The sequence below is a fragment of the Ailuropoda melanoleuca genome, chromosome 13 (assembly GCF_002007445.2).
Source record: "Ailuropoda melanoleuca isolate Jingjing chromosome 13, ASM200744v2, whole genome shotgun sequence".
Lineage (NCBI taxonomy): Eukaryota > Metazoa > Chordata > Mammalia > Carnivora > Ursidae > Ailuropoda > Ailuropoda melanoleuca.
In genome coordinates, this window is record NC_048230.1 from 2,348,339 (window position 1) to 2,364,443 (window position 16,105).

A 16,105-nucleotide genomic window follows, 5' to 3' on the forward strand; every position below is an offset into this window, starting at 1 on the left:
TCTGTGGGTTTCTGGAGTCGTGGAGGAGCTGTCCTTCCTCCCCCAACCCTGTCTTTATCAATGGGAGACAGATTCCCAGAAAAGAACCAGGTGTGGGAAGGAGCTGGCATCCTCAGCTGCATCTGGGAAGGTGTGCTTCTTTAAGGCTCAACAGTGGGAGAGCAGGGACAGGCGGGTAGAACAAAGGAGGCCCGCAGATTTCTCCATCCCTCCTAGTCCCGATGGCCAGAAGGCCAGGTCACAGGAGACTCACGGTGCCCCTTCCGTGGAGCGAAATCCCGGACAAAGGAAAGGGCTTGTGAGCAGCTCCGGTGCTGCCCCAGGTGCACCCTGAGTCTGCAGCACTCAGAGTCTGAAGGCGGCCGGGGGCACGTTCCGGGCATACGCACCAAGACGAACACGGGAAACCTCCAAAGTCACACCCCCTCCCCAAGAAAGGAATCAGTGATGGGGAAGGAAAGCTTTAAGGTTTTTCAGAAGGGGGGGGGTTGAAAATTATCTGGTAGAAGACCATGGATACAGAAGACAGAGAATGGAAATGCACCTTTCAAATTAAAAGTGGCCCCAAGAAGAGACAAGAATAGTTGAGAACAAAGCAATAAGCAAAAACCTAACTGACACGCTTTCTGGGGTCGAAGATCCAAGTATGCCTGTTCTAGACAAAAATCAAAATGACCTAGGCACATCCAGACAAAAATGTTAATTTCCATATATATATATATATAAATAACACCTCCAGGTTACGCGGAGAGGAATAAAAGCAAAGTCTGGCTTCAGACTTCTCCCCCATGTCTGTGCTTGCTGTGAAAACTACTTTCTGTTGTACACTGTGTCTTGTCATCCCGCCTTCTCTTTTTCTCAGTTTTGCCTTCACGGGCTTCATCTCCTCGGAGGCTCAGCTGCATCCTCAAAACAGTCCTCCGGCTCACGAGGTCCCCTTCGGGGTTCTCCGGTGGTGCCTGATGTGCCACTGAACCAGTCTACTGAGGGCTGCTTTAGTCCCCCTTCAGGTTTTTCTTTCCCTTCCCTTCCCTTCCCTTCCCTTCCCTTCCCTTCCCTTCCCTTCCCTTCCCTTCCCTTCCCCCTTCCCTTTCCCCTTCCCTTCCCTTTCCCCTTCCCTCCCCTTTCCCATTTCCCCTTTCCCCTTTCCCCTTCCCTTCTCTTTCTTTTCCTTTCCGTTTTTTTTTTTTTTTAAGATTTATCTATTTATTTTAGAGAGAGAAAGAGAGTGGAGGGGAGAGACACAGAGAAAGAGAAACCCAAGCAGACTCAGTGCTGAGCCTGATGCTGACCTCAAGACTCTGAGATCATGACCTGAGCTGAAACCAAGAGTCAGACGCTCAACCAACTGTACCACCCAGGCGCCCTCCCCCGCTTCTGGTTCTTTAAATCTTTTTTTTTTTTCTCTCTTTTTTTTTTTTTAAAGATTTTATTTATTCGACAGAGATAGAGACAGCCAGCGAGAGAGGGAACACAAGCAGGGGGAGTGGGAGAGGAAGAAGCAGGCTCATAGCGGAGGAGCCTGACGTGGGGCTCGATCCCATAACGCCGGGATCACGCCCTGAGCCGAAGGCAGACGCTTAACCGCTGTGCCACCCAGGCGCCCCTGGTTCTTTAAATCTTGAACACATGTCTGAGTTTATTAATTTGCCAACAAGGAAATCAGGGAAATGACTACAGTGTGCCTGTTCAAGGAGGGAATGGAGACGGGAGTGGGGTGGGGAGTGGGGAGATCCGATGGTTACATAGCAGCAAGTTGAAAAGAATTGTGTGGTCCCAAAAACATATTTGTGACAAGTGGTACAGCAGAAACAGGGACTCGGAACTCCAGGCTGTTGGGAGTACCAACCAGGGATCAAAAATAAAAAACAATAAGAAGCAAATGATAAGGAAATCTATGTGGCTGTTAACAGGAACGATGAGGTTTATTGCTCTAGAAAATTACCAAAGTTCAGTTCAACTGAGTTTTTAAATGTATTAATAACATTTTTCATTTTTAGAAATGAAAACGGTTCAGTGGTTCTTTTTCAAATTTGCTGATTTGTTTTTCAAAGGTCCTGCTTGTTTGATGTGGTTTCTCTTCCTTCTCTTATCTCTTTTACTTCTCTAATTTAAAAAAAACATATTTATATCTCTTTTAGTTTCTCTGTTTTCTCCCATTCTCTGGACACCAATCCTCATTGTTAATTTGCTGACTCTCCCTCATGGTGATTCTTTCCACATGTGGTTGGCAGACAACAGGGGCAAATCCACAGAATTTAGAGTGGGAAAGATTATCATCAATTCTATCAGTCAAGTTGTCTTTTTTGTATGAAGGCAAGAGTTATTGGGGCTCCTGGATGGCTCAGTTGGTTAAAAGGCTGACTCTTGATTTTCGCTCAGGTCATGATCTCAGAGTCCTGACATAGGGCCCTGAGTCCAGCTCTGTGCTGGGCGGGGTGTTGGCTTGAGATTCTCTCTCTCCCTTCCCCTCGGCCCCTCCTCTCCCCTCCTCTCTCTCAATAAATAACTAAATAAATCTTAAAAAAAATAAAAAATAAAGGCAAGAGTTATTATTAGATAGCAAAATACTCAGAAAACATACCGCCCATGTGCCCTTATTTATGATTACATAAAATTACATACCAGCTAATTATGGGATAAATCAAAAGTAGTAACTCAAAGGTCTATAAGAAAAGAGGGAACATAAAAGCTGGTGTTTATTTTTCCCTTCCAAGAATCCATTCTGAATATATAATTTAAAATGTAGGCAAAGAGTTGTGTACAGATACATACTACGGTTGTTAGTAAAAAGGAAAAAAAGGAAATAGCTTGGATATCCTAAATTAGCAGAAGTAGCCATCTGACAGAAGGTTTACAAAGAGCTGAAAACACTTATGATATGTCAATTTTTTTAAAAGATTTTATTTATTTATTTGACAGAGAGAGAGACAGCCAGCGAGAGAGGGAACACAAGCAGGGGGAGTGGGAGAGGAAGAAGCAGGCTCCCAGCAGAGGAGCCCGATGTGGGGCTTGATCCCAGAACGCCGGGACCACGCCCTGAGACCAAGGCAGATGCCTAACGACTGAGCCACCCAGGCACCCCGATATGTCAATTTTAAAACATAGGTTCAACAATATAAAGAAAAAAGGCAGAAAAAAGATCAGAAGTAAACATGCCAAGATGTTAGCACTGATTGTCTCTGGATCATAAGATTTTCAGTTGGGGGTGTGTATTTCTTTATGCTTTTTGGTACACTGTAAATGTCAATAATCCATATTAATTTCATAACCAGAAAAGAGTAAAATGTATGTAATATTTTAAAAAAATGAAAACTTCGGGGCGCCTGGCTGGCTCAGTGGGTGGAGCGTGTGGCTCTTGATCTTGGGGTTGTGAGTTTGAGCCCCACGTTGGGGATAGAGATTACTTAAAAATAAAAACAATAGGGGTACCTGGGTGGCTCAGTTGGTTAAGCGTCTGCCTTTGGCTCAGGTCATGATCCCGGGGTCCTGGGATCAAGCCCCACGTCGGCCCCCCTGCTCAGCGGGAAGTCTGCTTCTCCCTCTCTCTCTGCCCCTCCCCGCTGCTTGTGCTCTCACTCACACACTCTCTCTCAAATGAATAAATTTTAAAAAATCTAAAAAAGTTAAAATGAAAACTTCTAAGAGTAACAACAGCTAAGAACTTAAATATCTGAGGTAAAACTGACTACAAGAGATGAAATACTATCTTACTGACTCTGACATTATAGCACACAATTTATTCTCGAAACAACAGCCAGAGTATCCTTTAAAAACAGGGAGAGGATTCAAGTCACATCTCTCCTCTATTCAAGACCCTCCAAGGGTTCCCCCTTCCACTCAGAGCAAAAGCCAAAGTCCTTACAACGTTCTACACGGAGCAACATGCTCTGACCCCTGCCGCGCCTCTGACCTCCTCTTCCAGTCACACGGCCTCCGGGCTGTTCCTCAAACCTACCAAGGACCACCTGCTTCAGGGCCTTTGCACTCACTGTACCCTCGTCTCGGAATACTGTCCAAGCACAGAGCCACATAATGTGCTCAAATGTCGTCTCATCCGTGAGCCCTTCCCTGACCGCCACATAAAATACAGCGGCTACCCCCGTGTTCCCAGCACCCTCCCCTTTACCCCGAGCCCTCTGTCGCCATCTGTGACATGGCAGGATTTACGATGTCTGGGGTCTCCGTCTCCCCGGAGAAGAGCTATTCTGCCTGGCGCACAGAAGATGTTCGATAAGTACATGTTGAATGCTCCAGCGGATAAATGCATTCAATCGGGGCTGAGGTTCACGTCGCTGCACTGGTGCAGTTCCCAGAGCAGGCAGCAGCGCCAACCTGACAGCCCCAGGGACCTTTAACCAGCACCCAGAAAACAATCCGGACAGTTACAGCCAGAGACGACAGGAGGGAAGTGTCAAAAAGAGAGACAGGTCCGAGCGTCTGGGCACAGTGGTATGAGTTTCCATCACAAGATTCAGGCTCTCCGTCAGGATGTGGCTCCGGCCGCAGGACAGAACTCCACATTTTTATCACAGGCGCAGAACCAGCTCCGTGTGGCACTTAAAACGACATTTTAAATGCTCTTTCTATTTAACTATCTCTTTGTTGTGATTAGATAATTTTTTCTAAGACAAAAAGGCATGAGGAAACCAATTACCCTGTCACTCTCCCACCTCCAAGGCAGGCGGGAAAATGCAGCACCTGGGGGTGGCACGCGGCCTCCTATACGTGCACTGTCACGGCCGTCCACACCTCCCAACTGCCCGCGCCGCGCCTGGAGCTGCGGAGGGGGCACCAGGAGCACTCCTGATCCTGCTAGGTCATATGGGCTCTAGAAATTCAAGGACAAACTGATAGCATACCGCACAGCCTTATATAGAAGAGATAAGAAAATTCATCCTAAGCTATTTTGGACTCTTCTGGGCACCGGAGCGCTCTGGAGATTAGGATGGGCCAGGGGTGGGCCCTGCACGCGGCCGGAGGGGGGCTAGCCAGGGGCAGCTGCCTCCAGAGTGCTCCGCTAAACCATTACGTTCGCTAAATTCGTCTTCCACCTCCTTTCCCTGACAGCTCCTTCCTCTCTGCCCTCCCACGGCTTGGGGGTGACCGTCATTTCATCCTGCTAAGTGTCTGCCACAGAAGCTCTGGGAAGGAGTCTCCTCTCTCGTGGCAGTGGGTACCTGAGTCTCAGAAGGGAGCCCTGGAGACCAAAGGGCCTCAGGTTCAAAGTGGGCATTTCTGGCTGGGTGAGAGGGAGGCCTCTGACATTATGAAGTACCTATTCCAAGCCAGACCTTTCGTGCACTTTATAGGCTTTAAGGACCTTGCTGAATTCCCACAGCTCCTCTGGGAAACTGCTGCTTTCACCTCATTTTCAGCGTGAGAAATTGGAGAACTCCAAGCAAGACAGAATGTTCGTTCATACTCTGAGGACCTTCCCTGTTCCAAGACAACAGCTGCGACAGATGAAAATATTCTAAAAACAACAAGAAAACTTATCTGTGTTTAAAAATAATATATATTACATATATATCTATCTCAAAGGATCAGAGACTCCAAAGTTACCATTTCAACGGGCCAAAGGCACAGCCTGCTGAGCTCTGGGTCCAGAAGCACATGGAGGCAGCTGGGAGCTTAGCCTTCCTGGGTATGGGGACTAAAAGTGCCACCTGAGAGATGGGGCACCACAGCCAGAGCCCCTGAAAATGGGAGCTGGGAAAGGGATTTCCCACCTGGGGAAGGAGGCTGAAAAAAGCAGAGACGACCTCTCTGCCCAAGCCAGTGATGCTCAGCTCTGGGCATGATCCCATGGTCACTGTGGACATACAACCCATCACTAACCCAAGAGACATGGCTTTGCACTGGCAGGGGCGTGGGAGTGGGGACCCAGGACCTGGGCGGAGGAAACGCAAGACCCCTCGGCAAGGAGAGCTGGCTGGAGGTGGTGGGCAGGGAGACAGACTGACTCCCACTCAAGATGAGCGTACAAACCCAAATTCCAAGACACCTGAGGAAAGCTGACACTGAGAAAGACAAAGGACAAAACCAACAGTTGGGAGATAGTCCCAGCGTTTAGTGAACTAAAGATTCTACCCAGAAAGTATTCCGGAAGGAAGGAAGGAAGGGAGGGAGGGAGGGGAAGGAAGGAAGGAAGGAAGGAAAAAGAAAGAAAGAAAGAAAAGAAAAAAAGAAAGAAAGAAAGAAAGAAAGAAAGAAAGAAAGAAAAAAAGAAAGAAAGAAAGAAAGAAAGAAAGAAAGAAAAAGAGAAAAGAAAGAAAAGAAAGAAAAAAGCAAGCAAGCGTGCATGCTATTGGGAGCCTCTGGAGAATGAATGGAGGCTCAACAACGTATCCAACAGGATTTCCAGAAGAGTAGACATGCATTAGCAGGAGAGAATATTCAAGGACAGCATGGCTGAAAATCTCCCATAACTGAAGAACTTTCATGGATCCTCGGATCAAAAGCCCACATCAGTTGCCAAGAGAGATAAGTTAAAAAAAAAAAAATCCACATCTGGAAAACCAGGCGTACGCTCCCTTGTGCCCAGCTCGTTCTGTTACCACGATCCCTGCCCCGTGACCCTCCACAGAGAGAAGCTGCCTGCCAACAACCTCTGTTTCAGCCCCGATCCTGGAACAGTGAAGGGAGCCCCGGTGTGGGGTTAGGAGACGCGGTTCGAGCCCCCTCTCTGTGACTGCCTCAGAGAACTCACTGAGCCTTGATTTCTTCTCTTAAAATGGGGTCAGAACTACAAGTATGGAAACTTTGTACCAGAACGGACTTGGGGTGGCCTCATCACAGCAGACCACGGCTGTGTTTGATTTCCAGCTCTCCCACCAACTAGCCTTGTGCCCGGAAGTTACTTCACCTCTCGTGTCCCCGTTTCTCCACCAGTAAAAGGGGATAATCACAGCACCCGCCTATGGGGTTGTGTCAGGATGAAACGGATTTAGAAATGTAAAGCACTTAGCGCAGAGCGGGGCGCGCAGTAAACACTCGGCCTAGAATAGCCATTACTATTACTATAACCATAGCCTCGCACAAAATGCTCCACGCACCTACGCTCAGGGTGAGGGACTTCCCACCGAAACCACAGCCTCCGGGCATAGCAGAACCAGGGCCCACTGCCCCCTCTGCACCGTGGAACAGGCAAGCAGGCAGGCCAGCCCCCCCCCCCACCCTCCTCCCTGGCCATCCTTGATAGGCCCTCCCTGGCATTTAGAGAAGGCCCTCCCAGTGACCAGCCACGAATTTCCCCAACTGCAAGCATGCTCAGACCCCCCCCAGCCCCCCACCTGTTGCCCCCGGACGTCCTACCTCTCTCTGCTCACTGCAGATCTTACACAGCCACAGAGGCCGCTTCTGGCCGGGGGAGGCCTCGATCCCACATTTGGTGCAGACTTTCTACAAGAGAGAGGACACGGGAACGTGAGCACTTCAGCTCTTCCTCCTCAGCTGAGGGGCTGAGAAAATCACCAAGGAACCCTTTGGCATCTTCCAAGGGGATGGTGTTTGCCTGAGACCAGCAGGGTACCTAACTCAGAGGGCACGGATCACCTAAAATCCGTAGCTGGCTTTGGGGCACAATGGATGCACCCATCCGTGGATCGCCACGATACAACCCCCCCCATCACGTTCTGTTAGGATCACATAAAAAAAGAAGCTGGTTGACATTCACAGCTGCATCATTTTCCACAGCAAAGAACTGGAAACAACCCAAACGCCCGAGACCAGAAGAAGATCCAGGCAGACAGAATAGAATATGATGTGGTCTTGACTTAGCAGATTGTGTCGATACCTGGTAACGTGCGCAGGAAAAGATATTGTTCAACAAAGAACACGTACATTTGTATATAACCACACGAAAACCTCACATGCGTGCCTGACTAGGTGAGATGATCTAGTGAGAAACACCAGTGACAGCTTTATGCCACCATTCCGTAGCCCACAGAATGATTCCAGGAACCCTACTGTGTAAATATGAGGCCCATTTCACAGGTGAGCAACCCAGGGCTCAGAGTAATTGGAAAATTTGCCCAAGTTCACACAGCAGGTAATGGACTCAGGTCTGACTCTAGAGGCGTCATGTAATTTTCTCCTGATGCCTAAGTAGCCCGAACCCAGTTTCTGCAGTGTTTTTCCTTCTACAGTGTTGCTGGAGTTCCTGACTTCTGCACCCACGTCTTGCTTCTCTGAAATACACAGCAACAAGCGAGGGTGGGCAAGACCCGAAGAAATTCGCAGGGAGGCAGAGGGGGACTTCGTGGGGCTGAGACCTGCTTTTGGCTAACCCAGGCAGGGTAGGAGCCAGCGGCTGCGTGTCCTCCGCGGAGAGCTGTCCCACTGGCTAACCCATCCTACCACGTGGAAGCTGTCTGGTCCCTGCCAGGCTGGGGGCTCTCTCCTGCCTCCCGCTGCCCAGGGAAGGTGAGATCTGTAGCATGGCCTTTTCTGCAGGCTGCCAACTGAGCAAGGAGCACATTCTCCTCGGAGAGGGAAATGTCACCGACTTGGCTTCCCAGAGCATGTCGTCACCACTCGATCAGGCGGCTGAGCCCAGTGCCGCAGGAGGCGGGAGCCGGCTCTCGGCAGAAGGAAAGCTCCGATACTGTGCGTGTGTGTGTGTGGGGGGGGGGTAGGCATTTGCTACCATTCAACACTCAGGTATGAGAAATGTCACTTTTATTTCTCCAAATAAAATGCAACCTGCTTCAAGCTTTCGTCTGTCTGGGCTGGAAGGAAGTCCATCCCAGTCACAGCTGGGGCCCCTTGCCCGCTCTTGCGAAGGCCCTGAGCGTGGGGTGTCTGGGGGTGCAGTCCACCTGGGAAGGGGTCAGCGAGTGCTGTCTGGAGTGCTCGCTACTCTGCTCTTCCCCCTCTGGGCTTCCATGGTCCCTCCGAGGGGGAGGAGGATGGCCACTTCTGTACCAGGCCTGGGTTTGGGATGTGTGACAGGCTGGGGCTTAGCATCACCAGGGGCCCGCGGCCTGTCTTCCAGAAGCCCCTAGCTGCCATCCCTGACCTGGTCTGGGGACTCTCCCTACCCCTCTCAACAACCATTCTACCCTGAGGACAGGGGCTCCCATAAGCTCACAAGGTGGATCTCTGAAAAACCTAGGTGGGTCTTTCTTGCTGGAGGTAAAGAGAGAGGAAGGAAGCCCTGAAGCCAGTTGGCTGTTTTCCTTGCTAATTCCCACCGTCCTGTATAAAGGGTACACGTGTGAAAGTAAGTGTGGCCCTCCCAGCGAGGCGAGATTTTCCTACGGCTTAGCAGGTAGGATGGTGGTTCGCTCTCCAAGCTCACTCTGCCCCTCCCAGTGAGATGAAGGTACGAGGAATAACGAGAGGACAGAGGGCCAGCTACTACCATTTACTGGACAATGGCAGGTGCCACGCACTGGGACCGTGGTGACAAAGTAGGAAAGGGGGGTGTCAGGATCTCTATTATAAGGATGAGGAAACTGAGGCTCAGAAGTGTTCAAGACTGCCCGAGGCCCCCCAGCTAGCTGGGGACAGTCAGGATTTAGGAGGCTCCCTTCCTCCAGACCTCAGGAGAGCTAGATAACTCCCTTCCCGGCCCGGGTGCCCCGCTGGTGCCCATGGCTCTCCAGGGAGCTGGTTCGTGTCCCCGGGAGTGTGGCTGATGCCTCTTGAACAGGCAGAGAAGGCAATGCACGATGACGCTGGGAAAAGGCTTTGCTGGGGATAGGGGAGCAGCCACTCTGCTCATCAGCTGCCTGACGCAGGTTCCGCGAGCCAACCCTTGGAAGTGAGGCTGGGAGTGTGGGCAGGCACATGCCCTCGATAAATATCTGGTTGAATGAACATCTGTGCTGCTGGGGGCAACGCAAGAAACTAGGAGAGAGCGCGGAACAGCTGTGTTGTCTTCTCCCCACTGACCACGGGACGCAGACCCCCCCCCAGCCTGGGGACAGGAGTGGCACGGATCAGTCGCCCTCCAGAGGCTGGGTCAAAGGCTGTTGGTCAATTCCCAGTCTGGAGGGCAGGACATTTGCATGTCCCAAATGTCCCCTCTGCCTCTTGTCCTGTGGGGATCCGGGTAGCATGGCAGGACACCTGCCCCAGCCCATGCACAAGCCTGTTTTCAGGCTACCAGCCATCACTGGCGGAGTCCCCAGTTCTCGCCACCTCTCTGTCGTCTTCATGGGCCTGTGGTGTCTCTGCTTGGGAATCCGAGCCAGCAAAAAGATAACATGCTCCAGTTCAAATGATACACAATCGCTGCTCTATTAAATCTTGGATCTATAAGAGAATAATGAGCCTTTTCTCCTTATGGGCTTGGTCTTTGCTCCAAGGTTCCAATAAAGAAAATTAGGCAGGTGGCATTTGAAAAAGCCAGGGACAGAGAAGGCAAGTCAGCCATGATATTGACTTGGTGCAAAGGAAACACTGCACCATTATGTCAGGGGCAGTCTCGGGGCCTGGGGTGGTCCCTTATTCCGGGTCTGAGATGGGCTTCCATTGAGCGGAATTGCCCCAGGGGAGTGAGCACCAGCTTCCCGGGCTTGGCTGTCTCTTGCTTCCTGCAGCTTGGAACTATGTGGGCGTTAAACAATAGTCTAGCTCCTGGGTCTGCCTCTGAGCAGAAGCGGCAAAGCTCCAGGCCTGCAGCCTGCATGTGTTCTCTCTTCTTCCCCCCTAGGCCCTCCTTTTGCAAATATGTATTCCGGCTCAGAGGGGGTGGCTCAGGGCACAGGACACAGGCTTTGGGGCAGGAAAGCGCCATCTGCATACAGATGCAACTTTGGACTTGTTTCTCTGAGCCTCATTTCTTTGCCCGTAAAATGGTGGTAACAGGCGGACTCCCACTGTTGGGAGGATCGAGGGAGGTGCTTCCATGAAAGTGCTTGCAACTATGTGGTAAAGAGCAGCAACAACCGCAGTTCTTTCCTGCACACCTGTCTCAGCGAAGGGTGCCAGCACCCATCCGTCACACAGGCCCAAACCCAGAATTATCCTTGGTCCTCACCCTCCCTCACTCCCACCAAGCAACCCATCACCGAGAACTCTGCATCTCACCTGCACTGTCACCACCCCCACCCTGCCCCCAGGTCCACACTGCAGTCATCTCCAGTGCCCGGCCTGCGCCGTGGCCTCCCAGCACATCTCCTCATCCCCACTTTGGCCAGCCTCCAGTTGGTTCCCGGCAAAGCAGCAGGAGTGATCTTTTCAAGATGCAAATCTAATCATGTCATTTCTCCTGTCCCTGCCAGCTTAAAAGCCTCCAGAGACTTCCTGTTGTTCTCTGGATGAAGACCACCTGCTTTTACATGGTGTGTCATGCCTGCTCGTCTGCCTTGGTTCATACCCCTCCCCCTCTCCTCTACCTTGCTGTCCTTGCTCTGAGATCTAGCCATGTTGGCTTGCCTCAGTCCCTGGTCCTCACTTGCTTCTTCCCACCACGGGACCTTTGCATATGCTGCTCCCTCTGTCTGGGATACACTTGGCCACACTCTCTCATCGTTAACCTATGAATCTTTCAGAACTCAGCAAAAAGCACCACTTCTTCAAGGAAGCCTTCCCTGACCTCTTACCCCATTGAAGCTTCTAAGAGGCTCGTGCCTCTTTTCCTCCTCTTGTCCTCTTGCCTTTTTACTCTCATTTCTGTGGTGACTATCACTGCCTCTGCTAGGCTGTCAGAGGCCATGTCTATTTCTGTTCACTTTCCAGTTTCCAGTGACCAGCAAAATGAATATTTGTGGAATGAATGAATGAATAAATAGGAGATACTTTGAGTATCATTGAGAAGGCAAGACATAGTCCTTCCCAGAATGTGCCGATCTGTCGGGGAGATGGGACACGCAGGGACAGGAAACATTATGCAGCACAAGCCGGGGTGCGAGCCCATCCACACCACGGGATGCTCACCAGCAGGGCAACAGGAGAGCCCGGACGTGGGGCAGTGTCTCAGGTAGTAGGACTGCTGGCCGGTGGGCCTCACACTCAGGGTGTGGGGCGTGAATCCAGGCCCGCCCAGTCACAGAGGAAATGACACCGAGGGTCCTTTGTTAAGGATGAGGGGTGGGGGCAGGATATGTCCCCCACCCTCCACATGACCTCTTCTGCTTGCTTCCCCAGGGCTACATCCTGCAGGCCACCTGTGTGTGCAGGTCACTCCACGGTCGGATCAGGCGCCCCCTTCAACATCCTCATCATCCAGGCCACTTCGGTTACCCCTCTACCCCCGAAGCCCCCGCCCTGCAATCCAACACCTTCACCTTCCCACAGCACAGCCAAGAAGCAGAAGTACAAGGTCTGTGAGGTCACATGCACCGAGCTCAAGCATTTTACTCCCAGGCCAGGCCTTCACCTCCTCACTGTGAGCCCCCGGGGGAACCCATGCTCTGTGGGGGTTCCCAAGCCGCTGCCATTTAGGAGAAGGGAGGGGGCGCAGGGCCAGCGCGGGCAGGAGTGACACCGCCGGGCACACACACTCCAACACCTCCCAGGAGCAGAGGTCTGGGAGCATTTAGCAAGCGGGAGACAGCCACACAGCCCTCGACAGGCCCGGGGCGGGGGTGGGGGGCCTTCACGGCATCACTAGTTATCACACAGAAAGCCTCGTTTGTGATGCTCAGTCAAGCAGAAAGACGAAAATGAGCTCAAGTGTTCCATGCAGGGAGCCAGAAAGTGTAGCTGTGCTGCAGAAATGAATCCTGAAAATGGTTCACTTAAAAATATTTGGTTATTCAATTCGGCAAACCTTTGCTACTGGATGTAAGGCTCCGTTCTAGGAAGGACGGGGACGAACCGGGCATGACCCCTTGTCCTCCATGGGTGTCCCACCGAACGGCGGAGTTTATGAACTGGCAAAACTCATCTAGAGAAGGACTTTCCGAGAGTTCCGATTGTCCGAGGGTGATTTGTAGGTGAGACGCCCTCGTGAGGACCCACGCGGCTGCGCCGCTAACGGAGGGGCTAGCCGGCGGACCTGCTCCCCCCAAGCCAGGCCCCGCCCGAATGCCGGCCGCACCTGCGCAGAGCCACGGGAGCAGCGAGCCCGCAAGCGCGCCCCTCACGCCACACATGCTGCCAGCGCGAGAGACCGCGTTCTGGGGAAAGCTATGCAGCAATAAAAATGCTGATGATGGAAATCAAAAAAGTGAAAACAGTCACAGCAAAGCTGTGTTCGTACTGAAATGGAGCAACACTCACAATAAATTAAATTTAAAAAGCACGTTCTAAACAGTATGCATAGTGTGATGGTGTACCACATAAATATGTATGAGTGCCTGTATCTATTTAGGAGTCAGTATATGCACAGAAAAATGGAAGGATAGCGCCCCAAATGTAAATCAAACTGTGCTAAGTCAAAATCTATTTTCAATGGATAAGCAGAGTTCCTATTTAAAGGAAGCCTATGCTAAATGCTTTGGGAAATCACTCGCCCCAAGTTCATTTTTTGACCAGATCTGGATTTTTGTGCGTCCAGATGGGTTCAAGAAGCTGAAAGCATGCACGCAAATAGGCACGAGATAGGACTTCGTGGTTGACTATGGCTCAAACGCAGATCATCAGCCTCATTCCCCAGGCTCTCCCAGATGGTGTCACTGAGTCCCTGACCCCCCAGATCATAGGCTGAGCCCTGCTCACCCTTGGAGACATGAGCCAGGTTTGGAGGGGCTTCACCAGCCCCCACGGGCCAAGAGTGCAGGGGCTGGGGATGGACTTGGCTCCACAGATTCTGTATCTGGAACCTAGGTCCCGCTGCCAAGTGGCTTCAGATCACTGAGATACCCATGTACATATTACAAATATTTATACACTTTGCTGAGCACTTATGCTACACCAGGCACCAAGTTAGGTGTTTTATGTAGAACCTTATTAATTTTCATAATAATCTAGGAGGTGGGTATTATTGTCCTGATTTTATACATGAGGGATCTAAGGCTTAAGGTTAAGGAACTTGGCCACAGCGAGCTGGGATGGGAACCCCATGCTATCTGAGCCCAGATAGTGGCTTCCCAGACAGACATTTATCCAAGCCTTTACCCCCACCCTCACCCCCAAGTGACAGCTGAGCCGACCCCCTCTCCAGAACTGCGGACTAGGTCAAGCCTCAGGTGGGAGATTTCACAGCCAGGCGCCACCTCCCTCCCATTTACCAGCACACAGCCTGGGGACCAGTAGGGTTGGGGGCACACTGACCTCAGCCCTGACCGCCTGCAAGTACCGAGTCACTCGGGCCCAAAGATGTGCAGCCTTAAGAACGCCGGCCACCTGCTGCTCCATATGAGACAGAAGCCAGGACGCAACAGGAGAAGAATCTCAGAAGGAAGTCAGTTCTCTCTGTGCTTCCCACCGTAATGCTGGGCCAGGGACACACCGGCTCTCTCCACCCTGGCTATGGGTGGCAGGTGCATGACCATGCAGGGCCAGCTCTCCCCTCTTCACCCAGGCTTCCGGGAAGATGCATGGCCAGCTTTGAGCAGGCCCACCCCCGCCCCCAGATGAGCCACTGACATCTGGCCATCAGCCAGCCCTGGCCCCCCGACCCCAGGTGCCTCTCCGAATTGAAAGGAAGCACCGCCGATTTCAGGACTGGCTTCCAAAACACCTCACTCCAGCCAGTGAGCACTGAGGCCCCAGTGGAGAGGGGGGTCGGAAAAGCATCAGAAGCAGGTCTGGATTATTAACATTCATGAGTGCAGGATGAGAAATCGTGCTTGGTGAGGCCCTGGGTCATCTCTGTGCTCGTGTCCCACCGTGTGCGTCTGATGGGGTCATGGCCTACTTTGGGCAAGACGGAGCTGCCAGGCTGGCGGGGGTGTGTGTGTGTGCGCGGATACTAACTCCTCCTGGTCCTGCCTATCCTCAGTATCACCTCTCAGATCAGAGACTCTGTGTCTGATTTTTGCCTTTTTTCCAGACAAACAGGAAACAACATGTGTAAGAACCTGCCACTCCTCTGAGAACGGTTCGATCAGGGTCCCTAAATACAACCCCCTAAAATCTCCTGGGCCGGGTGTGCACTCAGGGCTCACTTGTCACTAAGCCAACCAGCTGAGGGAGAAGGAATATATAGTGGATGGAGTTCCACCATCAAGCTTTCCATAAGCTCTGAACACAGCCTGCTTCTCCCCTGCTTGGCTCTCACAAGTCCTGCGACTAGAATCCCTGAGCCCTGATTAGCTCCTTCCAGCCCAGGGGAAGAACTCCTTGCTTCTGCATCCGGCTTGCCAGCCTGGGTTCCTGGAACTGACGGCGCCTGAGCTGTGGCTGAGGACATCTTGTCCCCCAGACTCCCAGCCGCAGGTCCAGCAGGCTCCACCTGAGACCCTGGGGGACGAGGCTCTAGCCAATGGTCTCCCAGAAGTGCCATGTCACACAGCGGCCTGCGGCCCTCCAGCTCCGCTCTGTCGAGAGGGAGTGAAGGCAGGGAAAGGCCCAGGTGGTGGAGGGAGCCGGCTTCCATCCATCTTGCTCCCTGCTGCGTGGTTACTTAGAATTACAACTCATAATAATGATAATAGCCACCATTTATTGAGCACTTTATTCCATGCCCAGCCCCTTGCTCAGCGCTCCACACATTATCATTATCACATTCAATCTGGTTTATGTTTGCAACAGCCCTGCGAGGGTGGGTTTATGATCTGAATGTTGTGGATGAGGGATGGGAGGCCCAGAGATGCGGGGTGATTTGGCCAGTTTGTGTTACAAGGAAGTGGCAGAGTCAGGGTGGGGACCCGGGTCCATAATAATAAAAGCAGAAGCTTATATAACACCGTGTGCTGGGCACGGCATGAGCACTTCACACGGATTATTCATTTAACAATGACAGGAGTGGGGCCAGACAGCTTCGGGAACTTGTCTGGGGTCACACAAGGGAAGTGGAGAGCTAGCCTGGGATCCCGGTCCCGATGCTGCCTCTCACCCATGGCCCTCTAGGACCCCCACTCATTAAGAAGGATGCTTCTAGGGCCCAGGAAAGGGACAGACAGACACTGGCCATGCCAGGAGCATGAACACAAGCAACTGAAAGTCCCAAAGCCGGTTCCAGCCCCCCTCAGCCCAGCCATGGCTGCGCCATCACCCTCCGCTTTCCAGAAGCCCAGGCCTCTCACAGACGATTTCTCACTGGGAG

At 51.9% G+C, this 16,105-nt stretch overlaps 1 protein-coding gene across 6 annotated transcripts in view; it reads right to left on the reverse strand.

Annotated features, from left to right (window-relative positions):
• The window catches only part of RPH3AL (rabphilin 3A like (without C2 domains)), a 161,339-nt gene that overhangs the window by 47,572 nt on the left and 97,662 nt on the right, over positions 1-16,105 (reverse strand). For 5 of the 6 annotated variants that reach the window (XM_019798370.2, XM_034640607.1, XM_002918058.4 and 2 more), the window contains exon 5: positions 7,318-7,404. The exons of the other annotated variant lie outside the window; for it this stretch is intronic. In XM_019798370.2, the coding sequence (XP_019653929.1) occupies positions 7,318-7,404 (87 nt within the window). The remainder of the gene's footprint in view (positions 1-7,317; positions 7,405-16,105) is intronic. 6 annotated transcript variants of the gene reach the window in all.